At 41.7% G+C, this 26,676-nt stretch overlaps 2 protein-coding genes across 8 annotated transcripts in view; both read left to right on the plus strand.

Moving 5' to 3' along the window:
• LOC140693127 (trafficking protein particle complex subunit 9-like) overlaps window positions 1-26,676 on the plus strand; it is a 1,110,112-nt gene that overhangs the window by 888,235 nt on the left and 195,201 nt on the right. The gene's annotated exons all lie outside the window — the stretch shown is intronic.
• Window positions 1-26,676, plus strand: part of LOC140693125 (uncharacterized) — a 38,446-nt gene extending 11,770 nt beyond the window's left edge. The window contains exons 5-11 of one of the 7 annotated variants that reach the window (XM_072957190.1): window positions 13,292-13,318; window positions 15,123-15,181; window positions 15,414-15,531; window positions 16,068-16,191; window positions 20,762-20,821; window positions 21,356-21,476; window positions 26,579-26,676. In XM_072957190.1, coding sequence (XP_072813291.1) covers window positions 13,292-13,318; window positions 15,123-15,181; window positions 15,414-15,419 — 92 coding nt within the window. In that variant the 3' untranslated portion in view covers window positions 15,420-15,531; window positions 16,068-16,191; window positions 20,762-20,821; window positions 21,356-21,476; window positions 26,579-26,676. Of the gene's footprint in view, window positions 1-13,291; window positions 13,319-15,122; window positions 15,182-15,378; window positions 15,532-16,067; window positions 16,192-16,451; window positions 16,585-20,761; window positions 20,822-21,355; window positions 21,477-26,578 lie in introns of those variants that run through there. The other 6 variants (XM_072957184.1, XM_072957187.1, XM_072957186.1 and 3 more) reach the window with 6 other exon arrangements.

The raw sequence follows: 26,676 nt of genomic DNA on the forward strand, positions 1-26,676 counted from the left end.
CCATTTACTTTACTTTGCATTCATAGAGGGGCAGGAGCGGGCCTAAAACCATGCCACTCTTTTGTTCCCTTTATGAGGCTGGTTTTTCTAAGTATCAGGAAAACATTGCCTTGTCCTAAGTAACTGGTTCACTTGGATCTGGTGGACACAGGGACCGCTAAAGGGGACCGTAGCTTCCTCTCTGCTTCAGCCAGTGGGCATTCAGAGCCAGGTCTGTGGTTTGCCTCAGCAGCCGTGCAGGCCTCCCTGCACCGGCCTTTACTTTTACCCCTTTTTGGCAGTAAATAGCTGACTCTGTGTCTGTTGCAGCTGATGTCCACCACTGATGGCCGTGTGGTTATTTTGCGGTAGTGAGTCTCCAACACCCCTGTCAGCCGTGAAGGGACCTTGCATTCTCACCCCGACCCTGGTTCATCTCACCCAGGGAAAGGGCTTGGCCACCACCATCATGCTGGACATGAGGCCTTGTTTCTCCTTTCATGCTCTGGTCCAAATGTGGACACTTCATCCTTCACTGACTTGGTCTCGCTTGAGACAGTCCAGACTTTCTGAAAGAGTCCATCACATTCTGGGGGGGGGGAACAGAACAGAAGTAAGAGTCGCAAGTAGGAGTCTAGGCTGTCTGGGTTGGCAAATGCAGGCTGGGATCTGTGATGGCCGGTCTGTGCCCTGGAAACTGGCCTTTCCCGTGGCTCCCGAGAGAAAAGGGGTCGGAGCGAGAACAGACTTGCCTGGGTTCCTACCATCCTCATCTGCTCACTGACAGGAGTGTCAGCTAACTAGGAGCTCCCCCAGACCTCGGGCCCTTCAAACCTCAGATCACGGGAGATCCTTGAGTCCTTTTTCTGGTCCTTCTTTGTGAGAATCCAGTGCCTTCTGAGGTGACTGGCAGCAGGAGATGCCTCCCCCTCCAGGGAACTCCCTTCGGAGGACTGTGACTCAGTGCACCTTGCTGTGAGCTTGTGGGTTTCCATCGTGCTCCCTGCAGAACCAGACTTGAGACTGGCTTAGCGACAGAAATAACAAGACTGATTCCAGGGCAGGGCCAGGTGGAGGGAACAGTGGAAATTGAATGTGACCTCAAACACCTAGGTGGGTGCTGGGGCTGTTACTAAAATGGGGAGCCTGGGAGGTACCTGCCAGGAATCGAAGTCTAGAGTAAATGGTGGACATAAGGCCTTTTTTTTTGACATATGGCATTTTTAAGATGCCATTTGTCATCCAAGTTAGGACTTCCAAGAGGCACTCGTGTCTATGAGCCTGGGGCTCAGGTGAAGGAGCCGGACTAGAGATACACATTGGGATTCGTCATTCTTAGCTGGTGTTCACAGCCGTGCAAGTGGATCAGCTCATCTCAAGAGGTGCAGACTGTGTCTGAGGGGGGGCAGGGCTGTGCCTGGTTTGGAGGAAAGCCCGGACCATGCAGCTTTGGTGTGTCAGACAGCGGCGTTTGTGATTTTCAGAGCAATGGCATTTATCCTTAAGGTTCTGGGGGGTGGGCAGGGCCACACAGGAAGAAATCTGAAGAGAGGGTTTTGGCCACGTGTGCGCGTCTTGGGACGATCCAGAAGCTGCAGGGTCCAGAAGGGGAAACTCCTCAGAAGCTGGAGTCGGAGTGGGGAGTTGGGAGAATGTAGTCACACTCTCCTGTGATGAAGGGAGGGAGGCCTAGGGAGTCCGCACCCTAGCGGACTCTCTTTCCCACGAACAAAAGGCAATCAGACAGAAGATTTGAGGTAAGAAGGGATGGGCGTTGGGAGAGGAGCCAACCTGGAGAACGGTGGTTGAACAATTCTTGAATAGTCTCCCTGAAACATAGAGTTAAAAAAACCCAGACTCTTAAGAATATTGATAGTGACTGGGGAGGAGGCAGTTGTTTTTCTGACCTCCTAAGGGTAAGGTATGTATCCGGGGATATACAGAAGAATCGGGCAGTCTGTTCCTGGGGCTTCACCCTTACCAGGGGGAACAGTGCAAGTTTAAAGGGGGAGAAGGGCAGCGGAGGGAAACTAGCCAGGCCCCGTGTCACGTACCAGTCGGCCGCCCTACTTGCGTGTTGCATTCACATCCATGCCTCCCAAGTGGGCGGTGGCAGCCCCGTTTTGAAGATTGGGAAGCCTCCTCAGAGGTTTAAGGAATTGGTTCATTTAGCAGCTAGTAAATGCTGTAGCAGGATTCCAGCAGGGCCTTGTCAGACTTCAAGGGCATGTTCTCTCTACTAATTCCGGTTGTACCTGAAATGGTGAAGTGAGTCAGTTTCGGAGCCTTTCAGAGAAAGTACGCTTTAAGTGCCTCAGGACTGTTGCACAAAGCTCAGTGTTCTTTCATGGTTCGGAACCACCGCAGTGCTTTTTGCCCCACAGATGTAAGGTCTTACTCCTTTGACGATGGCGTGGTTGTAAATGACATACAGGTGCAAAACCACACTTAGCAGCTTCTGAAGGGAAACTCTCCTGTTCTCCCTTGATCGGCTTTCTTCCACGGGATGTAACTGTGCTGCAGCTAAGGCCTGAGCTTTCCGTATGGAGTGAGGGTTTGATATCCAAATTTAGCATAAAACAGTCAGATGGAGAAAATCGAAGATGACAATATATTTTGGGGTTTCATTAGACAAGACATACTATCTGTTAATGGCTCATAAAGCTAATGAAATTGAGTACAGAACATTACATTTCTTACTTTCTACTGAGAGCTGTCTTCCAACATAAGGTTCTCTGCTTTGGAACTTCAGCTCAGCCACTAGGGCGCCTGTCATTGTGTTGGTGTGATTGCATTTACACAGTGCATGTAATCTGGGCTTCCTTAGCCCCAAACACTCCAGTGCAGAATCATAGGCTGTAGCCATCACTTAGTTATACAAATACTTCTAAAACTATATGATACCAAAAAAAATAAGTAAATAAAAATAAAGAGAGAGAGGGAGATTGCCTTTATCAAATTTCCTTTGGATTTTAACTGCAAAGTGTTGTTGAGCAGCTCTGGTTTCCTTTGGATATGAATATATACATTTCTTTGCATGTAACTTGGATTTCAGGCTTGAACACCAAGCTCTTGTTTTCCATGAGCCACAAAAATCATAGCCAAATGACACACGTATGAAACAGTTTATTCTTTTTATCTGAGACAGAATCCTTGAATTTGGGACTTGAGCTGCGACTTTCCTGTTTGCTCTTCCCACCCCTCTTGTCACCTCACTCCTTTTTCCCACGTGGCCTCCAAGAGGTCATGGTCTCATAAGAGCAGGTGGACAAATACCAGTTGGTCGCCAAGCAGTGCTGCTGTAGATGGAGCCCAGCCAAGAGCTAAAGGACATCATCAGGGAGGACTTCCTGGAAGAAATTGGCTCTACATTCAGTTCTGGGGACAGAGTAAGAGTCAGCCAGGGGAAGGAATCAAGAGGGTGACTCAGGTGGCAGGAGCAGCCCGGGTAGAGGCCTGGAGGCTTGTGGGGTGGGGACTCGGGGAGACTGCCCTGTGTGGTCCAGGGTGGTGGGTGACCCTGCTTTGAAGGACACTGGAGAGGGCCTAGGGGTGGAGGGCTTTGGAGGAGCTTGGTTTTTACTAGAACTGACACAGAAGAGGCAGTGAAGGGTGTCAGCAGGAAGTGACCCTTAGGAGAGCAGCTCTGCCTGTCCTTTTGAGTCCCACCCCTTCATTCTTTTATTCACAAAACACGCAATTCTGAGTGTCTAGGGGAGAGGGGGTGGACCCACAGTAGTAAGCAAAATGTACTTGCTTCTTGAGAGCTTAGCAGTGTCAGAAGTTGACTTAGATTAAAATGTTTTATTAACACAGCAGGGCACCTAATCCAAAGTGCGGAGGTTGGAGGGAAGGAAGACTTCCTTGACAAACAGTTAAAATGAGCCTGGAGGCTAGTGGGAAGTAGCAGCAGGTCACGGGGCCCCTGAGGTCACTGGGGACCTGGTACTGAGGTGAGGATGGACAAGCAGGGTCGGGGGTGGGGCTAGAACTCTACCAGGGAGCCTCTGATGGGTTTGAAGTGGGGGAGATGTAATCAAATTTGTGCTTTGGGAAGGCTGCCTTGGCTGTGTGTGTGTGTGTGTGTGTGTGTGTGTGTGTAGCGGGGAAGAGGGGGAGGGTGTCACCAACTGGGAGGGTCATTAGAAGACCATTCACAGGCTCGGAGGCCACCAGTGGGAGAGGGGCGTCGGGACTGCTTGGGGACCGCAGGGGCAGAGTGGATGCCGGGTTTCCTTGTGTGGAGGGCTTGTTAGCGGGGTCGCTCTAGCGACACCTTGTGGCTGGAAGTAAACAGATGGAGGCCGCCAGGTGGACTTACCTCTTCTCTCCTTCCCTGCCTTGTGTGATGATCTTAGCTCTGCCAACATATGGAACAGAAGAGCTAAGTTCCAGAGTAGCCCAGGACTTTGCTGGGCTCGTTCAAGTGAGAGCAGATAGGATTTAGGCTTGTGTTGAGATCTGTAAGTTAACTTAGCTAGAAACGTCCTGTCTTTTGGATTTTCATAGGGGTAGTAATTCTTGATAAAGATTGCTTTCTTGGTGAGAGGAAATTTAATACAACTGATGTCTTTCTCAAAAAATATCTTATCTTTTAAGAAATTTAATATTCAAAATAATAGGAGTATTTTAAAATGATAAACTAAGGCTTTCGTGTAGTTTCTTTGGTTTCTGAGTTGATGTGTAGGTAGACCCTTTGCATTACATAATAGCACATCTTTGACAGTATTTAAAGAGCTGTTAGTGAGCGCCCCCAATTTGAAAGCATCATTAAAGCTTGCTCTGAAATAGTGAAGTCATATAGGTCTTGTTTGCAGAAGCCAGATATTTGGTTTATAATCTGCAGCATAGCTCCCTTTATAAAATAATAATAGATTCAAAATTAACAAAGTGGAAAATAATTGATTTTTTTTAAAAAATGAAACATAAACTTTCTTGTGCTATTGTTGCAACTGGAAATTTTGAAAAGAAAAATCCTATTGTAATATCATCTAAGTGAAATACATATATGTCTGTCACATTTGAATAGTAACTGCACAGTGGTTTTTGAAGTCAGGATCATTCCAGCTCAGATACTGGCAGTGATGGTTGCTGGTTTTCAATGGAAGAGCCTAAATTTGCTTTCTTAGCTTTATTCTTTTCTTTTCTTATATTTTCTTTTCTTTTCTTTTCTTCTCTTTTCTTTTCTTTTCTCTCTCTCTCTTTTTTTTTTTTTGGGGGGGTAGTGCGAGGGTTGAGTAGTGCTGTGCCAGCATGATTTGGGGGCAATTTGTGGGCAGATGTCGTGCAGCAGCAGTGAGATATTTCCATGCATTTTACTTTCCGGACATCACCAGGGAACATGTGTGGTTTGTGCCTGCAGGATGGGATGCTGCAGGACTCCCTGGTCCATCAATGTTATGTCTTGGAGCTGCTCCGGTCAGTGAATGATTTTCTGTGGCTTGGAGCTAATGTGGTCTGATGCAGATGATCAGATGTGTAACTAAAGTACTGTTACTTGAAATAAGAGAAAAGCTAGCAAAAATGTCTCTAAAATACAGGATGAGGGAGGAGAATTGGCTGAGCTGCTTGCAGTGGGGAATATTCTCAGGTGACTCCCTCACTGTGTCTCCTGTCACTATCCCCCACAGCCCTGCATGGCAGTCCTACTGAAGCAACCATGCACTTTCTCAGAAACGCGCTGAATTTCCTTGTGCCTCTGATTGTTCACTTTTTTTTTTGAAAGCACATCTTGCCCTTTGCTTAAATGCCATCCCTGCTAGCCACCACTTACACTCATTCTTCTGGACCTCGTCCATATATAGCTGCTGAATGAAAGAACAAAATGTAGTATCTCCATTTAGTGGAATATTATTCAGACATAAGAGTGAATAAAAAAGAAAAAATAAATAAAGGGGAATATGAAAAAAGCCATCTGCTCTGGGTAGTCCACCCTGACTGCTCAACCCGGCCTTTTCCCTTTGAAACCCCACCCCTTATACCCCACTCTACTATTTTTGATAGTATTTACCACCTTCTAATAAAGTTTAACATTTTCAAAAAAAAAGAGACATGCTGATACCACTTCAACATGGGAAAGCCTTGATAACAGCACGTTAACTGAAAGGAACCAGACACAAACAGCCACATATTGTTGATTTCAGTGATCTTAGAAATGCCCAGAATTGGCTCATGCAGTGGCAGAGAGCAGATGATGGTTGCAAGGGGCTGGGTGGAGGGGGGTTGTGGAGTGACTGCTAGTGACAGGGGTGTTCTATTGGGGTGATGAAGTGTTCTGGAAATAGATGGTGGTGAGGGCTGCACAACCGTGAGTGTGCAGAAGACTGCTGAGCGCTGTCTCTGGGAGTGCTTGTTGTTGGGGCGGCTTTATTTTGTTCTCATCCTGTAATGTGAAGGGTCATCTTGTGCTGAGACCATTCAACTCCTGTGAGTGGTAAGGCTAAGAGACTTTGCAGAGTCATGTTTCTTTTTTCCCCCTTGCTGAGTGTAGGCAAAAATGGTTTAAGCCTGAGAAAGTGCTCCATATGCAGAAATGTCTTTCAGTTTTGGCTGGTGTAAAAATCTTGTGAGCTTTTTAATCATTTAGGACAGTCTGTAGGGGGAAACAGCCTGTGAAGCCTGGGTGAGACTTGGAAGAGCCGCGCTACCCTCCCAGACACGGGTGGGGATTTCACCCCCATTCAGGCAGTGAAGGGCCAAGACCCGTGAGAGGAGTTGACAGTCATGAATATTTATGTGTATCCGCTGCTTCATCTTGGATATTAATTTCTAGCTGAGTCATTTTGTGGCAGCAGCCTCATCCTACATCAGGAATTTATAGTATCTGCTCTTTGAGGTGAAGAGCTGACAGACTTGATTATTTAACAGTCTATCTTGTATTGATATCTCAGATTCCTTTGTCAACCGCAAAACAGCAGAAATACAGACGTCCTTTAATGCCGATGTGACCTGGAGCAGGTTTAGTTTCTGTACCTCAGTGACCTTATCTGCGTGTGGGGAAGATGATAACAGTGCTTCCCTCAGAGGGGCTGGTGAGAGGAGACTGAGAAGCACAAGTGGAAGACTTACACGAGATGCTCATGAATGACAAAATTTAGTGCTCTCAGCCTGGTGAGGCCTCAGGGGCAGAGATGTCAGAACAGAGCAGTCCTAGCCGGAGTTCGATCCGCATTGGCAGGTTTTATGATCACTATCACCACTGTGGGTTATCAGGTAGTTTTAAGACTTGGTAATATGAATTCATGAATAATGTTAAAGACTAGACAACTCAGATCCGGTTTACATAGTTCTCAAGATTTCCTGTGAGAAATGGATATTTTTTCCCCATCTTAAATCTGAGTGGATTCTCTAAAAAAATTCTGTAGTCCTCCATCTTTTTCCTTTAATTCTCCTTTTTTTTAAATAAAAGTTTTTAAATGGAGTTACTGGGGACTGAACTGAGGGCCTCATGCGTGCTGAGCACATACTCTCTCAACTGAGGTATACTCTCCCCCATAATTTTTTTAAACTTTACTTTCTTAGTATTCAGAGGTTAGAGGCCTCTAATTCTTTTTTTGGAGACTTGTCCATAAACCGGTAAATCTAAAATTAATGGACAAAATTTGGTTTATTAAAAAAATCATTAGAACTTTTATCAATCCATTCAAAAGGAAATGCTTATTGAGTTAAAATGTTTCTCCTTTATGGTGATTTCTAATTTTTGGTCTAGCTTAACTTATTAAAAGTAATCCTCATCATCATAATGACCAAGCTTGCTGTGAGTGGACACCTACCAAAGGCTAAACTGTTTTTCTCATGTTTTACTTCAAAGCAGGTGTTTGACGGTAGGTATCAATGTCTCCTTTTTGCAGCTGAGGGATCGAGAGGTGGGCAGCTTGTCCCAAATCAAACGCAGCTGGCGGTGCCTAGCTCGGTGCTGGAATCCAGGCTGCACAGGATGCATTCTCAATTTCTCCTCTGATCAGCCTCCCGTTGAGTGGTTTCCCGAACTCCTGTGAGTCCATAAATGACCGATTTTGGCGATCTCAGCCTGATGAGGCCTTCAAAGGAGAGACACCAGTGAGAATGTGAGACAGAGCGGCATAAATTAAAATTGTACATTTTCACAAATGTTGCATTCTCAGGTAATGACTTAAATAGTTTATGTTTTCTTTATATTAGTGCTATGTAAGCACTAAAAACAAAACATTAAAAATGATTATAGTGCAAAATAGGAGTGGGCTTTGAAAGTCCAATCATTGCTAATGATGTTGCTTGTTTTTCTCTAGTGGTGCTTATTGACAGAATAATTTACAATGACTGAATTTGTTTTATGTATGTGGTCTTAGTATGGAGGAAAAGTTTGTCAGTGCATATTGAAAGTAAAATCTTTACTCTTTTCTTTCCTGATGATAAATATGTACGTTGTTTCCATGGCTTAAGTATATTTCCTCATTTGTGAAATTTGAGTGATGCCGTTTACCATGTCTGACTGTGAGAGGTAGACGCCTTGTATACAAAGCATCCAAGAGCTGCTTAGTAAAAATGTGCTGTCACAATGACAGATAGTTTAGAAGGATCAACTGTGAATACTAAAGAGGGTGGCTTGTTTCTGATGCATATTCAATATGGATATATATGAATATGGCTTAAAGTAACAAGGATTCAGGGTTTTGTGTGTGTGTGTGCGTGCAGTATGAAGTTTTAATGAAATCTGTATCATTCTATTGAGACAGGGACTAGTTAAATTGACTTAAGCAGACGACCTTGAAGATTATTTACACAGAATGTGTATTGTTACAACTCAGTGTTCATGCTGCCGTGTAACTATACACTCAGACATTTAAATTCGTAGGACTCTGACCAGAAGCATTAAGTTTAGAAAAATCCACATTGATCATTTTCAGGGAATAAGCTTCTCTCTTTTGTGATTAAAGAAAATTTTGATTTATTTTTCTGCACTCTTAATAGGTTTTAAAATATCAAAACATTGATTTGACATGTCAGCTTTTTTAATAGAAAAAAGCTCATGCTGTTTTAATATGTAAATAAATGTTTTTGTATTTCAATACACTTCTATGATTTCCTGGCTCTTTGAGAAGTATTTTGCAAGATACTTAGATTACCTCCTGTTGGAAAAATACAGACATGGCTTTTATGAATATAGGCCTAGTACAGGTCTGTTGGTTTTTGCTACAGTGCAAGACATGAGGACTAGGAGAGCAGTATGTGCTACATAAGCTTTTAGTTATCTGATTCTTGTTTCTGATCCACAGGCAATTTTTGTGTTGCACCTTTCCAGGCAACCAGGAAGGCCTTTTAAGCCATAGGTGGCGCTGTTACACCTTCTTACAGTCTTAACTTTCCTGTTTGTAAAGGAAGTCTTAAACAACTTTTTTTTTTTTTTTGATTCCTTTGCTTAGTGCTTCAGGGTAGCACAATGTCCATTATGTCTGACTACCTGGAACTATTATTCTGCTTATGTCTTAGTTTTATTCTATCATCTCGCTGTGAACATTTCAGACTTCCTGTGCAAACAGTTGCAACATCGGACTTTTCTTGCAGTGTTAGAAACCAGTGAGCCGGGATTTTATAAAAGAGCTAGAAGCGGCCTCTGGAGCACCTTAAAGCTGAAAAGTGTACTGAGTTCCCTAAGTATTATCCCCACCGCTGTTTGTCAATGGGTGGTAGGAGATTTGGTACATATACAAAGGGGTGTGGTGTTTTGACTTGGGTTTGCGTGCACGCGCTGCCACTGAGCTACGTGATCCTGAGTCAGTTCTTTGTGAGTTTTTCCCTCGTCTGTGAGATGGGGACACTCATTTCTGCTTTGTAGAATTGTGAGAATTAGAAATTATGTAAAGTGTTTAGCACAGTGTGTATGACAAGAGGGCTCATAATCTTAACTGCTGTTTGGTGTGAAGCCATCATTTGATAGTCTTTGGCAATTACTGAGAAACAGGAAAATAAGAAAAGCTGGTTTTATGATGAAAGATATTTGAGGAGGTTCCATAGTTCCTATACACATAATTTAGCATCAGCAGAGTCAGGACAGTTACACAGTCGCCCTGAACCAATGTTAAGCCACAGAATTTTTGTTACTTCATATATGTTGGGGCTTAAGGGGACCCAATACTTATACACATGTTGTGTCCAGCAGCCAACTGAGAGATGACAAAGAAGAACAGGCAGGCGATAAATGTCTCCTTTATTACTGATGAAGCCACGTTCTCCATGAAATTCAGGGCTGTGGGAGAGTGAGTGTCATGACACTATGTCCCAGAATTAGAGACTTACGCAGTCCCAGGTAACTCTGGTCCACAGCGAGCATTCCCTTGAGAGATTCTGACCCATAATGCACAGGACTGTCTTGCCATGGAACTGAGCATCCCGGCTGCTTCCTAAGGGTGGCCAACACTGGAGGGGAAGGAAAGCTTTCATATGCCCTGCTTGTCTCCCCGGACTCACACCTCAATCTGTTAGTGTGAGGAGGGCTAGCCGTGGGCCAGTGGTCAGGGGTGTGAAGGGAGAAGCAGTCTCCCATGGACCAGAGGAGTGGGGAGGAGGGAATCCCCCCTCAGATTAAACAGGTGGTGGCTTGAAACAGAAGGGTGCTCCTCAAGAGTTTATAAGAGGGGAAATAAGGATTTCCTTTGGGACTCAGAATAGTCATGAAACACAGAAGATGATTAGATGGGAGACTTGTAAATCACTTTCTTATTAAATTGAAATTTGTTGGGCACCAAAAATGTGCTACATTCTTTTCTGAGAGTTTTACAGAAATGAATCCTCCAATTTTCACAACAAGCGAGTAAGAAAGATTTGATTGTTATCCCAGGTTTACAGTGTGGAAATTGAGGCACACAGAGGGTAAGTAATTTGGCCAAGGTAACAGAGCTAGTAAGTGGCTGAGCTGGGATTTAAATCCTGGCTATCTGGTTTCCAGGCTCCCAGGGATGGGCTTTGGGTGTTTACAGGTATCTGCATCCCTGGATCTCTGTACCTCTGCATCAGTTAGACCAGAAAGGACAGGGAAAGTGGAGTTATACAGGTACTCACAGTCGTGTTTCAGCCACTGTCCATGGAGTGTGCCCCGTGATTGGCATTAATTGTTTTCCAGGCAGTAGATCTGTTCTTATAACAGAAATTTAGTCCATTGAGTTAATCTAGAAACCCTTCCTGCTCTGCTTCTGTCCACGCTTGCCATGTGACTGCCTGCCCGAGACTGGGCCGTGGAGGAGAATCTGTACTCATGGTTGAACTCTGATATTTCAATCTGGTTTGTAGTTTCACATCTCCTGTTACATTAATAAATTAAATTTCTGGTTTTCTTGCATCAGTGTGTCATAAGTTTGCTTAATGTGAAACCAGTCCATGGGAGCCGAGGGGTGCTGACGGAATAATTTCTGAGCATGTGGCATTTCTACCCGTGCAGAAATGGCTGGAGGATGTCCACCTTCCTCACTGATTTCTCCCAGCAGCAGGGTCCTCTCCCACCCCCGGATGTGAGGATGGGATCTCTCTGAGTAGGCCATTCAGAGGCCGAGTCCACCAATCAGATGAAGTACCTGGAAGTGGGTTTAATAGAAGAAAAGGGCTTCCAGGTAGTCCGATGGGCTGTTTGAGTCCGTTTGGTGAAAAGATGTCCACTGTCTGTGGTTGAGCTGCTTCTTTGCTGTTTAAAAGTCTGTATTACATGAAGGGATTTTAAAAAGCAGAAAGGTGTGATTTCAGGTGGTACATCCGCACCGGTGAGTAGTGCTGGATGACCGCCTGTGTGAGGAATAGACAGAGTCTTACAAACTTCATAAAACAGCTTTTAAAGCTCTTCCATCTGAGTGCACTTCGTATGGGGTCCAGTTCATGACTGGTCGCGCTGAGAGGGCACGTAACTGATGATGGCAGAAAGGACACGGAGGCATCAAAAAGGTCCCAGACATGTTCTGTGTTTAGAGGATGGGGCACAGAGTAACATATTTGAGCTGGTTTTTCATTGAACACTTTTGAGTATTTTCTAGGACTCCCCAATCCCCCATGGTTCCATGCAGCTGGGTGTCCCCTCAGTGCAGCTCTGTCAGCGCTTGCCCTGGGCTGACGCGGTGTCACGGGGAGCAGGACGGTCAGTGTCCCCGGCTCCTCCGAGCTCCGTCTCCTCATCCGCAGAGCCGGGTTTCTCATCCGTGTCTACTTAGTAGGATTGCTGAGAATCACACGTGATGGTTGTCAGGTGTGACTTTTGGTTGTCTCTGTGATTGGCGTATAGTCAATATTTGATAGAAACACTTGTTTTTTATTATAATTGTGGCTCCTAGATTGCAGTGGTTTTTAGTCTGCATTTATTTTTTTATATAAATTTATTCTTATTTTTAAGTAAGCACTTGTATTTATTTATTTTCATGAAGGTACAGGGGATTGAAGCCAGGAACATGTGCGTGCACAAAAGGTGCTCTACAATGGAGTAATACCCACCCTCCTTGTCTGCACTTAAAAATAAATATTTCAATACACAAAATATTTCTTAAACACCATCATGGGTCCTATTTTCTGCATAGACAATTGAATACATATGCCATCTCAATAAGAATAAATGTCATGGGGACATACCTTTCTAAATCTGTTTACGTGTTTTAAAACGATCATAGCTAGTGAAAAACACGAGTCTTGGATCCACTACTTCTTAGGGTCTGCTTTGCCATCATGGGGAATTACATTCTACAGAGAAGGCTTATTGGATCTCATTGATATTTGGATGATTTTGCAATGTTCAAGGCTTTCAAAAGCTGACCGTTTTGTATTTTAAACTAACTACAAAGTTATCTTCTAGAAGTTGTAAGTCCTTAGCTTGTGAAGTGCCCAGTAATTCAGTTTGTATATGTCTGTGTCTCTGTGAACGTGTATGTGTGTGATTTCAGGAATATAGCAATAAGTTCCATATAGCCTTCTGAAATCTTTCTCCTCCAGTTCAAGGTGTAGGTATATATTTACACAAATAAATTGATACTCTTTTGTGATTTGGCATATTGGTGGGAATAAGAGGTTCTCATAATTGTTTCAGAAGGGTTGGGGAGCATGAGCTTAGAAAATGGGAGGAGATAGAGGCAGGGAGGTTCTTTAAACTTTGTGCAAGATGAGAAACAGTAGCTTTTCTTTTTTCTTCTAAAGCAAACTGGCACTGAATTGTAACATACTAATACTCAGAATTGCTTTTCTGATCAGAGACAAGTGCCTCAGATTTTTCAAGGCAACATGAATGATGAAATGTGTTTTAGCAGTTATCTTTAAAAGTAGTTTTATTTTTCAAGTATAAGTCTATAGACTGTTCTTTTTTTCCCAGCTGTACAAGAATTTCTCATTGATCCAGGTACGTGATCAATGTGTTTAGTTTCTTTGGGTTATTTATTTTTTTTAAGTGCTTGATTCATTCTGGTGTGAATGAATGTTTAAAATTTCTGGATTTTGATCTTTAAAACTTGCTGATTTATCAGAACTGCAAAAAACCTGATGTTTGTTCCTTGTTTGGTGGGGCAACCTATTGATTTATGTTGTCTGTTATAGAGGGAAATTCTTCCTCTAGCCTGTAGATAATTAAGTGAATGGTTTGCAGTGTGCCTTAAAAATTATTTGAATGCATTGAGCATGTTTGTCCAGTGAATTTTGGATTGAGTCATAATAATGACTTTGCTTTGATTCTGTGGCTTTTGTCCTCTCCACAAGAATTTGAATTCTCTGTTGCATTTTGTATTCGTGTTCTTAACAGGGGAAGGAATTTTGCATTTTTTACAGAGGTGGGTTTTCCTATCCCCTCTGAATTCCTTCTGTAATTGATACAGCGAAAATCTGTTATTGCAGTGCTTAATTATTTCATAAAAATTTTTTTGGCTTAATCAGAAACAATGACAAAGAATGATAATAAAAAATACGAAAACCTTCCTTCCTTTGAAGAATAGAAATGAGGTGGTCAGGCTCACGCATGCTTTGTACCTGACACACTTACTCTCATGTCATTGTGTATCATGAGTCGGAGATGGAGTTGCTTCAGGTTTATAGATTTTTGTTTTAACATTTGTGTTGAATTCATTCTCTAGGCATGATGATTCCTGTTGCCTTTGTGGAAAGTGTAGATGAAGGGAAACAAATGCTTTGTTTTGTTTTCAGGAGGCCTGAGATGCTGATGAGAAAAGAGTAGAGGGTGGGCTGAGGAAAATAGTGATAGACCCTAACCTCCAGGCTGAAATTGATGAACAAAGAAATCAATTAAGTGTATCGGTATTTGACTAATAGAAGTCAGACAGCCCAGACTGTCTAGTTATGCCCAAAGGAAAGTACTGAATTCACCTGCAGAATTAGGTGCTTTACCATGTAGAAGCAGCTTAGAGCAATCAGAAAAATCAGTGATGAGATATAAAAAGAATATAATATCTTTTATTTCTGAAACTTTTCTACATTAAGTTGTGTAGAGCTAAAATTAAGTTTCAAGCACCAGGAGTTAAGAGTTTAGGTGGTTCTGTGGGATCGTTATTCAGGGATGTGTCTAGACCCTGCTGGAGTGGCCGAAGCTGGCAGGAAAATATCCAGAGCCAGGATTTTTCATCCTAGGATGTCCTCCATAATGGTTCCATGTGGGAGCCCATGATTGAGTTAACAAGTTGTAACACATCCCAGCCGCCTGTCAACTTTAAGAAAAAAAATGTGCTTATTAACTGCTTTAAAGCAAACACCTGTGCATCCTCACTCCTGTCTCCTTGCCATAAAAAGCAGAGACAATGCCTTGCTTGCATATTTGAGGTTATAGATAGCACACTGCTTATTGCACAGCAATGACCCAGGCCCTCAGCTATAAACGCCAGGCCTGCGTGGTGTTAGATAGTCTATTATCCCCAAAACAGGGACCAGGCTGGTCTGGTGGTCTGCTTTGTAATGAACATGTCTAAAAAATGTATCTTGTTCCCCTCAGCCCATGACTTCCCTAAAGGTAAACTAAGCCTTAGTACTCATGGTGGAGTCTACAATCTCTGTCTCATCCCTTCTTTCCCCAAGTTCCTGCCTACTATCTCACAACTGTTATTGACTTTTTACTTTGATTATACACAATAAATATGGGAGCATTTGAGAGACTCGTGGATTTGGCTCCCTAATCCCTCTCGCTTTCTTTCCTTTTTCCACAGTCTTGAGAAATTCATTCCGTGTCGGTAAGACTTCCGCCAGCCAGAACCCACAGTTCCAGGTGAGAAGGATGCAGGCTTTATCCCTCCTACCCGAGGGAGAGAGAGGAGATAATTGAGATATGCTCCCCTGTGGTCCCTTCCTGCCCCAGGGCCACTCCAGTTCACCTGCAGCCTTCTGGCCTCTGCTCACAGGGCCTCTGTCCCAGGATTGACCGCAGCCTTTTATTCCGTTGTCAACATTCCCTGTGCCTTTCAGAGGTTGCTCTCTTCTCTGCAATTCAACCCTGGCAGATGTGATGGTGGTCAGCGTGCTGATGGGCAGTTACTTGGGGACTCCCAGGAGCCATGCTGATTCTCCTGAGTCATTCGGGGTTACAGAACTGTCAAGCACTGCAGGAAGCCCATTCACGTGATTTCAAAACAGCATTACATCACTTTCATTTTATTTTTGAATTTTCAGTGGAGAAATTATTTGTAGCACACTGTTCCAGATTTTAGGCCGCCTGCTTTCCTCACCACCATTTCCTTGTTGGCTCTGGTGCTTGTTTTAAGAACCAGGTTTCTTCTCTGGTCATTTGTAGCAGCTGGGCTTGCCGAATCCTTGATTTGCATTTGAAGCAGAATGCTTCTTCGTGATGTCAAACTGATTTTCCTTGTCATGTCTGAATATTTCTTGTACACTCAGCAACAGTTTCAAGTGAAATGCTCTTGTCCAATTTCGGTTAACTAATATTTGCTGATCTCCTGCTTTCATGCTGAGGGCAGTTTCTTCTTCCTGTAATAAATGTTAGCAATTTGCATTTACTATGGAAGGTACTAATCCGAGGTGCTTTTGTTCTTAACAGTTTTAATACAAATCACCCATTAAAATGTACAGCGGATTTTACTCTATGCCCAGAAATGTGCATCCCAGTCAATCTTAGAATATTTTCTTCCCCCCAACAGGAAACCCAGTACGCATAAGCAGACATTATCAACTTCCCCATCCTCCCCAAGCCCCAGGGAGCCACTCTTCTGTCTCTGTGGATTTGCCTGTGCTGAACATTTCATGCAAATCGAGTCACTTCATGTAAGTGGAACCGTCTATTTTGACTGACTTCTTTCACACTGAGTAACGTTTTCAATGTTTGTCCACGTTGTGGCCTGGGTCAGTACTCTATGCTTTGCTATTGCTGAATAATATTTCACTGTATGGCTGGGCCCCTTTGTTTACCCATTCATCACGTGATAGACATTTGGGTTGTTTCTGTTTTTTGGCTCTGAAAATTAATGGCGAAAAGTAATGGTGAATATTCCTGTCGGAGTTTTTATGTTAACATTTGTTTTCAGTTCTCTTACTTGTGTGCCCAGGAAGCAGAATTGCTGGATCATTCAGAAGCCAAATGTTCAACTCTCTGAGGACGTGCCAGGATGTTTTCCAAAGTGGTCACGCTGTGTTACATCCTCACCAGCAATGGCTGCGGGCTCCGCTTCCTCTGTGTCCTCATTAGGGCTTGTTAATCTTTTTTTGATTTTAACCTATTGTAGTGAATGTGAAGTGGTTTCTCCTAGTTGTTTTGACTTGATTTCCTTTAGAGCTAATGTTATTGAACACCGTTTCATTGTGCTTATTGGCCATTTGTATATTTTCCTTGAAAAATATCTTTTCAGATTCTTTTTTCATTTTTTAATTGAGTTGCCTTTTTATTGTTGAGCTGTGGAATTTTTTTTTTTGATACACAAATTCCTTATCAGATAAATGATTTGAAAAAATTTTCTCCTGAGTGTTGTTTTTTCACTTTCTGGATGGTGTTTTTTGAAGCAAAGTTTTAAAGTTTAATGAACTCCAATTTATCTCTGTTTTCATTTTTCCTTGTGCTTTTGGGGTAATATTTAATATCTGATGTATTTTATTAAAACTTGTATATATAAAATAACTTAATTCTTAGGACCGTTCTAGGAGATGGGTGCGGTTGTTGTCCCCAGTCTATGCATCGGAGACTGAGGTGCAGAGAATTTGACTGACATATTAGTGTCAAAGCTACCCAGTGCTGTGGGAATTCAGACCCTCATGTTTTTCCCTAGCATCTGAGCTCAACACCACCATGCTCCAATCTTTCCAGGAAACGTTAATGAAAAAATCTTTACTTTTTTGATTTCTTGTTAGATTTTTTTCTTATTGGGGACCTCAAATTCTCATTTTCTTTTCGGATATCAGTGTCGATTTATTTTAGGTCTCATGTAGGGAGAAGCATTGCTATCAGTTAACTTCTTTATTACTCACTCTCCAGTGATGATTGTTGCTAGCTGATCTAATCAAGTCATGCTTAAGTCTTTCCTGCTCATGACACTAACAGCAGAGTCATGACTTATAGAATGCTCAAAGAAGAAAGTACTTGATTGATTTTATTTTGCCAACCAATCAAACCAATCAAATAAAACCCTGGTGTTGACACAGACTATAAGCCCTCCAAAATAGGGTCACTGTCTTCATTGTGTTTCATTTGTTGGGTCACAGTGTCTGGATAGTGCCTTGCTGTCCAGCAGTTTTGTGAGGATACGGTGCTCGTGAATCATTGTAAGGACAGAATTTTGACAACAGACTGTGTTGTTCATTTCACGACGGGAAAGGTAATATAGAATTACTGTTCAGATCTGTTTTAAAATTAAGCTTTGAATTTTGAGAATAGTTCAAGAAGCCATACAAAGCTCTTTTTCACTAATTTTAGATCTATCTTAGACACATTATGTTTACATAGCAGAGTAACTTATCAAGTAGATTTGACAAAGGAGTGTTATATTGATTATTTGTTTTAGTTGAAATATTCTACCAGGGATAAAGTCATAAGTGCCCATAAATGAACAAATATATTTGTATTTAAATGCAACATGGGAGCAGACTACATATGTTTCTATATAATATATATGACTGTGTGTTTTAATCTTTCTGTCAGTGTTTTAATAGTTTTTCAGCAATTTTGTAACTTTAGAATTCTTCTAAAAAATTCACCCCCAATTCTAGTGCAGTTTGTACTGTGTATCCTGTCTTATGCATGGGATTCCACTGTCCCCTCAGTGAGGAATTTCCTCTCCTATTGTGTTAGGAGCAGAGTTAAAGGAACTGTGATTTCTAGGCCTTTGCTCTCCATGTGTTTGCAGTTGGCTCTCAGTCACGATTTTCCCTTTCCAGAGTTTTCATTGTTAAATTAGAATTTCTGAAAATAACTATTAATATGTTGCATTGGTTTCCCTAGAAACTTGACGTCTTTGTGCTTTTCAGTTTTCAATTTATGAAAAATGCAAATGCACTCTTGTTTTTAAGTTGTCCTTTTTCAATAGATATTTATCTCTTAATTGATAGAATAATTTTTCCCAATGAATGAATTGGTGTGCATGTTTTAAAGGATAACTTACTTTTTATTTTTCTTATTGTAACAGTAATATTCATTGTAGAGAATTTAGTAAATAAGGATTAACACAGTAATAACTTCACAATGGCCTCTAATCTCACCTGGAGATACAGTTGTAAGGTTTGAAATTGAGAATTATAAGTCCTCTCAAATTTTTCTTTTTCAAGTACGTATAGGTTACTGAGATCCTCGAATTCCCATATGAATTGTAGCAGCAGATAGTCAGTTTCTGCAGAGGAGCCCGCTGGGATTGTGATCGAGACCACGTTGAATATACGGATCGCTCTGGGGAGCACTGCCATTCCAAGAGCACTTTCTTTTGATAGGGGAATGTGTGTGGAGTGTCTGTCCTGGTATTTAGGTCTTCTTTAACTTTTTTTTTCAACAATGCTTTGAGTTTACAGAGTATTATTTTACTTTAATTATCTTTGCCTTTATATTGAGGACAAGTGTGCAAGGTACTGGGATCAGAAGTGTATTTGAGCCCCGCAACTTGCTGCCACCATGGACGCTGCACTCTTGCTTCACCCGCTGTACAATCTTGCACAGAATACGACCTCAGTAACTCTCTCTTGAATGAATGATTATATGATTGTTGGATGATGCTTGAGAGTCCTTGTGATGATTTTTTTCCCCAGCCTTTCCCCAGTTCTTAACTATGCCCTTTCTCTTCCTAAACTCCAGCCTGGGTTTCAGCCTGCCTGTGGCATTGATTTTCCTTGTCTGTGGACTCTTCCTTTAACTGGTTCCCGATAATGTTACATGTGGGCTGTGGAAACTTGCTAGATGTCAAGAAAGAGCTAATCCATTGTAGGCCAGTATTTTTAGAGTTTGTTATTGTTTTACTGATTGAAATTAAATGAGGCTGCCCCCTGAGCCCTCTTGTGAGCACTTTTGACCTTCCTACAGCTGATACTGCTCTAGTTGCTGCATGTGCCCTTTCCCCAGCCTTGATTTTGTAATTGAATAAGTCACCATCACTGGAGCCCTCTCTTTAAAAGATAAAGAGAACATTTGCTCCTTTTCCCTGTTTGGGGACTTCAATGAGATGAGATCCCAGATAAAGAATGGAGCCCCACCTCTTTCTGACCCCCGCTGTTTCCGTTCCTTTCTTCAGGGGAAAAGAGTACAATTCAACAGTATAAAGATTGATTGTGAGCTAATGAGATAGACAAGACAACCGATCATTTATTAAATAACCTTTCATGATAGAAACAAATGTATTATACACACAAACAGCACACAAAGCACTGTAGTACCATGGTTACAATCGTGGGTCCGAGTTCGTGTCCTGCTCTGGAGAGACCAGTCCTGTGAGATGGAGAACTGGTAAGTCGGCTTAGCCTCTCCAGAACTGGTTTTCTGTCCTGCAGAGACGGGGCTCGCTAGGCGTCCCCCCCGTAGAGGTGCTGTGGGGTGTAAATGACGCGCGTGGGCAGCCTGAGCACAGCTGCTCATTCCTCGTAAGTGCAGGGTAGCATAGCTTTTGCGGTGATGGCTTTATGACCGCCCCATGTAGACTGTCAGTGCTCTGAAGGGATGCCTTGTGGTTTGGAGATGGGATTCTCACTTCTGTAAATACCCAAGTATAGTGTTATTGGGTCCTGCTGATTTCAGTCTATTCTTTAGAAAGTACATATTGTAGATATATTTTTCAAGCATGCGTGCTTTTTTTCTTTTACTATTAAAGTTCTACCCTCTCATCTCTTGGTGTTACTTTTCATGGAATCCAGGAAACAGTCCTAAGCTACCTGCCTTTTCACACTTTTCCGTGGTGGTTTCCTTCCCTGATTAGAAGAGGGTTTTGCATAGGAAATTTTATTTGTTCCCCTTTTCTTGGAGTCTCTCTCTCTGTCTGCCCATCTCTCACCTCTCAATCTGTCCATTTCTCAACCCACTGCTTCTTCTGACATGTTCCAAAACGCATTTCAGGTAGCTTACAGAAGAACAGATACCAAATAAACAGGTGAGAAAATGGGGCCCAGTTCAGACAGTGAGGCTAGGAGGCGAGCCTGTGTGAGGGTTGCAGGCGTGAGACACATGCCTCTGCCATGTGACTTATAAGATCGACAGCAGCAGTGTGTTTCAAGCTCCCAGCAGACACAGGGAAGCAGGATTTGAGGGAGATGCTTACTGGCTGTGAAATAAATAAGTGACTTAGGAGAAGCCCAGCCTTTCCAGCTACTAAGGCTTAGGAGAATATTTTGAGTGTCTTCCAAAATCAGAGTATGGCATCTTTTCTTTTTTCAGAGTTCTATGTATAGTTGGTTACATTCTATACCTGGAAATTTCTCCAAAACTGCTTCCCACGTGAGTCCCATGGCTCGGGGATTGGGTGGTTCTGCTCATTGATGGGGGTTGGCCAGAAACAGAAAATGAGAGCCTCAAAGGGGCCTGGGATTTGTCAGTTATGTTTTGTCAGTGCTGTAGGGTTCAAGAAATGCTTTCACCGTTTCTCTCCATCTGAGGCGGCAGCGTAATCTCTTACCAGCATCAGGAGCTCAGGGCCACGGGATGGTGGGGGCTGACTGCACTGCCGTCAAGACAGCTGAGCTAGTCACTGCAGGTGTGGTTCTTTTACATACTGCAGTTCATGCTCTTTACTAGAATGTTTCAACAGGGAGTTAATTAACTGAGTTAATTAACATTTAATAAATATGATCTTTGTTGAAAAGACAGTTATAGGCAGAATATAAGCTGTGAAGTCTTTAAAAACGGTTTCATTACTGAAATTTCATTTGGGGAGATACACGGTTTATCTTATATATGGCTCTCTTTTAAAGTAACAAAGAAACAAGACAGAAAAGGCAGAGGATGATTTCTGTTCTTCCTCTCGGCTTGCAGGTGCCTTCACCTCCAGTGGCATCCATCCAGACACCAGCACTGACACTGGCCGTGCTCAGAACTGCCTCAGCCCTGAAGACACTGCTGACAAATAGAAGGGGGCCACGCCCTGTTACAGCAGGTGCTCTCACTTTGTGGGTCCTTATGTAACTGCGTGGTGTTAATCAGGATCGCCCGTCCTACATTGTGTGATGCTGCTGCTTTGTCTCCTAGTTACTTGTTTCTCTAAGTATTCTTGTATTATTCTCCAATGCATAGTACTACACACCTAAAAATGCATTTTTCAGATGAAAAAGAATGTGCATTTAAAATAATAACTCTGAAAAAGGGGGCAAAAAAGGCTATCCTTGTCCCGCTATTCAAAAATAATAATTAACACGTTAACGTATATTTTCATCAGTGTGGATCACCTCTGTCATAAAAAACCAGAGAGCACTCTGTGACTGTTTACTGTGTGGACACCTCCATTTTCCATTCGGCTTTTTATATGTTTTTCTACAATATTCTATCTCCTCTGGCATGATTTTTGATGACCAGTATAGCATTCTGTCTTGTGGAGGCATTGTCCATTTTACTTCGGACTTAAATAAACTTTTAAATTCCAAGTATACTTAACTGAAATACTGAAAAGAGAACTGTGGTGGTAGAGGAAGGCCCTACCTCCCTTCCCCTTATTTCCGAAGAGTAAAAACTGTTGAAAATTTGATATATATGTTTCATGACCTTTATGCCTATGACATACATATATACACACATATGAGAATTCCATGTATACGTGTGTGTATATATGCTTTATTTAAAAATGAGACCATACTATATGTTTTTCTGCAGCTCGCTTTAATCACTCAGGTGTATATCATAGACGTCCTCCCACTCCAGACTCACCCGGTCCTTTCAGATAGAGTGGAGGGGTCTCCTGTTTTCCGGGTGTGGTCTCTTTCCCACGCACACCTTTGGTGAGAGAATGTTGTGGACAAGGCCCTGGACCACGGCGAAATGCCGGCTCCCTCATTGCTCGCAGCTCGTCGTGATTTAACGCATCATTGTCTTGATGGTGGACAGTTAAGTTTTCTCCATTTTCCACTGTCAGAAAGGATATTTGACTGGCATCCTTCTTGTACAGACATTCCTGTGATCTTTTATGAGTATTCCTTTAGTTAAGGCTTCTGGAAATTTAGTCCCTGGATGTGACATTTACATTCATCACAGACTCCATTCAAGTAACTCTAGAAATTCCTTCCATAGCGGAATGAAAAGATGCACAATTACTTATGTAACCAATTCTCTATTGCTGGATATGATTTCACTTCAGTTTTTCTTCCCACCATTGTAAACAGTGCTGTGTAAATGCCCTGATGGGTACATCTTTTTGGACTAAATTTGTTTTTTCCTAGAGGAAACGATTCGTAGAAGTGGTGTTGAGTCAGTGTGTACGTACGTTTTTCAGAGTTTACATATCCATTGACATGTCGTCCTCTGAAAATGTCGCTCATGGTTTCTTCTCCCACAGATGGACACTAGATAGAATATCTTTTAAAAATATTTGCCAATATGATGAGCAAAAGTGCTTTTTCATTGTTTTAGTTTGCATTTGATGACCAGTGAGGTATTGAGCATTTTTCACTCATTAGCCATTTGACTTTTTTAAAATGAATGATTCCTTTTATCCTTTGCACACATTTAAGTGGGGGAGCTTCTTGTTGGTTTGTGACAGCTCTTTGTATGTTATGAACATTAACTTCTTGTCTTCAACAACATGTATCACAGAGCTTTTTCTTGTCATTTCTTGCCTTTCATTTTGTTTAGGAGGATTTTAATTTTGGTAGTGTCTCAAAATATTCTTATGATAATAAATGTATTCCTTATGTGTTTTATCTTTGAAATTATTCTTAAAAATAATTTCTTATACTGGAATAAATCTCCTCTGTAGGTTTTTTTTAATCTCTAAGATGGAGATGATAATAGTACTTGTTAATGTAAGGGTAAGTTGAGTTAATAAGAACAAAGTGTTGTATTTGCTGTTATTAGTACTTTTTTATATTTACATCACTGTCTGTAAATTATCTTGTGGTCCTTATGAGAGGAATAGTATTTATTCTTTCTAGGTGATTGTCTGATTGTCTCAGGACAATTACTGAAGTCATACTTTTCTCTTTGATTTGAAATCCCACCTTTACAAAATACTTATGTACACTAGAGTCTCTTTTTGAGCTCATGGTTCCCTTCTGTCAATCTGCCTTTCTTACTCCAGCACCATAACTTACATATTGTAAAAATTTATTTAATAATTGGCAGTCTGAATTTTTTTTCATTCTTTTCTTCCATCCCAAATTTTCTTGTCTAGTATTATGATTTTATTATTCCTGAAGAATTCCAAAATATTTTGTTCAAGTTAAAAAAAAATCAGATTGGAGTTGTCATGGGAGTTTTCAGTAAGTTTTGAATTATTCTGATGAGAACTTACATCTTTACAAAACTGCTTTCCTCCATGCAATTTGTTGATGTCTCTACATTCTCACCTCTTACTTTACCCCTCAGTACAGCCCTGAAGTTTCTCCATTTAGAACATGGGCATTATTTTTTAACTTATTCCAGATTATTGTTTATGTTTTTGTCAATTTTGTAAGTGAAAATTTTTTGCTATTATATTTTTAAACGCTTAAAACTGAAATTTAGAAAGGAAGATTCGGTTTGTAAATACTCACTTTGTAATTTGTCATTTAAAATTGTAAGTATTAAGTAGTTGTTGCAGAATCCTTTCTTTTCTGTTTTTAAAAATTTGTGTCGAAGATTCTCAAAATGTTCATAGCTAAGTAGTATAGGTGGGGAGACAGATGGAGAGAGGTAGTGTGGCTCATGTACAAACTGTGAGCAGTTTCATGGCTGCCTTTAGGCTGGAGAAACCACAGAAGAGCCCAGGTTAGACAAGGAATGGCTTTGTATGCACTTGAAAGCCAGCTTTCCTGCCTGTATGGTGAAGCCTGGTGGGCGTGGCAGGTAGATGATCAAGGTCTGATCAAGGTCATTTGCTGCACAGAGCGCTGTGTCTGTGAGAAATGGTGACCATTGCCATGGCAAATGCTTGGTGCCAGGAACAATGCAGGGGAGCTGGGGAGCCTGTGTTAAGGATTTTCCAGTCCTGGGAGTGGGAAGATCAGACTCTGCATTCAGATCTGAGTTTGAATTAATCCTCTTTAGTTTACTGGACCTCTGACTTTTGTCAAGTTATGCATCCTGTTTGAACTCCTGCTTTGTTGTCTCTCAAAACAGAAGAATTACAGCCTGCTGCTAGAGTGTTTGATCAGGGTAAATGATTTGTGTCTATAAGATGCCACGTACAGTCACAAGCTTAGTGAGCAATGAGCTGTCCCCTCTTCTCCTGCAACTCAGTGCTCGATAAGTCATCAGCAGAAAGCGAGTCCCTAATTTGTATGTGGTGCAAGGAAGAACAAAACTAACGTCTTGCCTTTCCCTGGCAGTATTCTTACTTCTTTGCTTCATGTACCTCTTTCCTCCTTCACTCTCCCCTTTCACCTCCTCCACCAAGAGCCCGAGACTCTCTCAGAACACTAGATTCAAATTATTTAAATGTTGGCTCATTCCCATGAAATGACAGTGACTTAAAAAAACTGTACACATCCCAGAATTCATTGTATTTGATTTACACACACACACACGTGCACACACACACACACACACACATCAGGCTACCTCCCATTTGCTGAGGGAGAAGGGCCACTTTTTCTGAGTTTTCATTTACTCAGCGTGAGAGCAGTCTCTTAAGCAGAATTTCACCTGGCTTCGTGCATGGTTTTTTAAATTGGATTTCTGCTTTTTATCCATAAAAATATTCTCCTATTAGAAGACAGGAAGTGGAGACATAGATATTCTGCTGAGATATTGGTGTTATCATATTTGAGTTTTAATGGACATAAGGCGGCATAGAGTCATACATTATTATGGATGAGAATCCATGATGATGTAACTTGGACAAGAATCTGGGTCTCCTGCCATCGTGTCCATGCGGGTGAAGAGGCAACTGGGTGGGGGATGGCAGGGAACCTTCTTGCTTGAGTTCCAGGTTCTTGTTAGTTTTCATTGCTCAGCTGCCTTTAGTTTATGTCCATGAGGCCTCTCATGGGAAGGTCACTATGTCCTGAGAGACTGAGTTACTAATCAGCAGAAAGCTCTGGACCCACTCATATTTTCCAGAGTTTTTCTGCTGACCTGCTGACACTTTATATAAATGAGACCTAACAAACTACTGGATATAAAATACTTATTGTTATCATTTGCCCTCAAGTTCCATAGGAATGGGGTGCTGTCTCAGGCTGTCTAAGGCTAGATCTGAACAAAGATAGGGTGATAGGCTCCGCTGCTGGACCCTCCCCAGTCGAATGGGATTTCCACCTTAGTTTTTAGAATCAGGCAGATGAGTTCAAATCTTGTCTTTACCAGTTATTAGCTTTGTGACCTTGGGGAAATAACTACTTTTTTGGTTCCAATTTTCTTTATCTGTAAATAAGTTCAGTATTTATTTTAGGGTTTTTGTTTTAGAATTGAATGTGCTAATTCCCTAATTTATTCCTAAAATACTGATCACATGGTTCTATGCTGGTGCCTTAGTAGTTGATTGCTAAGGGACTCAACAGTGAGAATGGGGATGGGGCCCCCTGGATCATACAGCTTATATTCCAGGATATGCTTGTAAAAGACAAGATTGCAGTGGATTTTTAGTAAATGTCCATTCCTTTCCTAATCCCCATTGATTGTGTATATATATTTATACTAATATATGAACAATTTTTTTTGCAGTTTAAATCTCTTTGTAGTATTTAAAGAATGTAACTATAACAAAAATACGTGAAATAAAATGACTTGACTTTTATTTTCCTTTCAATAAGCAAAACAAAATAAAATAGAAAAGAAAAGAAAAAGTATTGAAGGAGTAGAAATAATTTTATTTCCGTGGAATCAACTCCCTATGTTAGGTTTTTCCATTGTGTTGTTCAACATCATATAAAATTGACAGGTTGTGACTTCAGTGTTGATAGCTAGGTGAGTATAGTTTCTTTTTGTGGTTGTCTTTGATGAATTATTTGCACTAGATCATAAATGATGTGCATGTTACATATTGGAAACGAGGAAACTTTGGAGACATACTACCTCCAGTGCAGTCATTTTGTTACCGAGTCCAAACTCGTTCTGCTCGCCGCATGACAGGCCAATAAACCGGGAGATGAGGTGTTGGAGCAAGGAATAGTGACTTCACTTGCAATGCTGGCAGACCCAGAAGACGGCAGACTGATGTCCTGGAGAAC

This window comes from Vicugna pacos, unplaced genomic scaffold (assembly GCF_048564905.1).
Source record: "Vicugna pacos unplaced genomic scaffold, VicPac4 scaffold_19, whole genome shotgun sequence".
Classification (NCBI taxonomy): Eukaryota; Metazoa; Chordata; class Mammalia; order Artiodactyla; family Camelidae; genus Vicugna; species Vicugna pacos.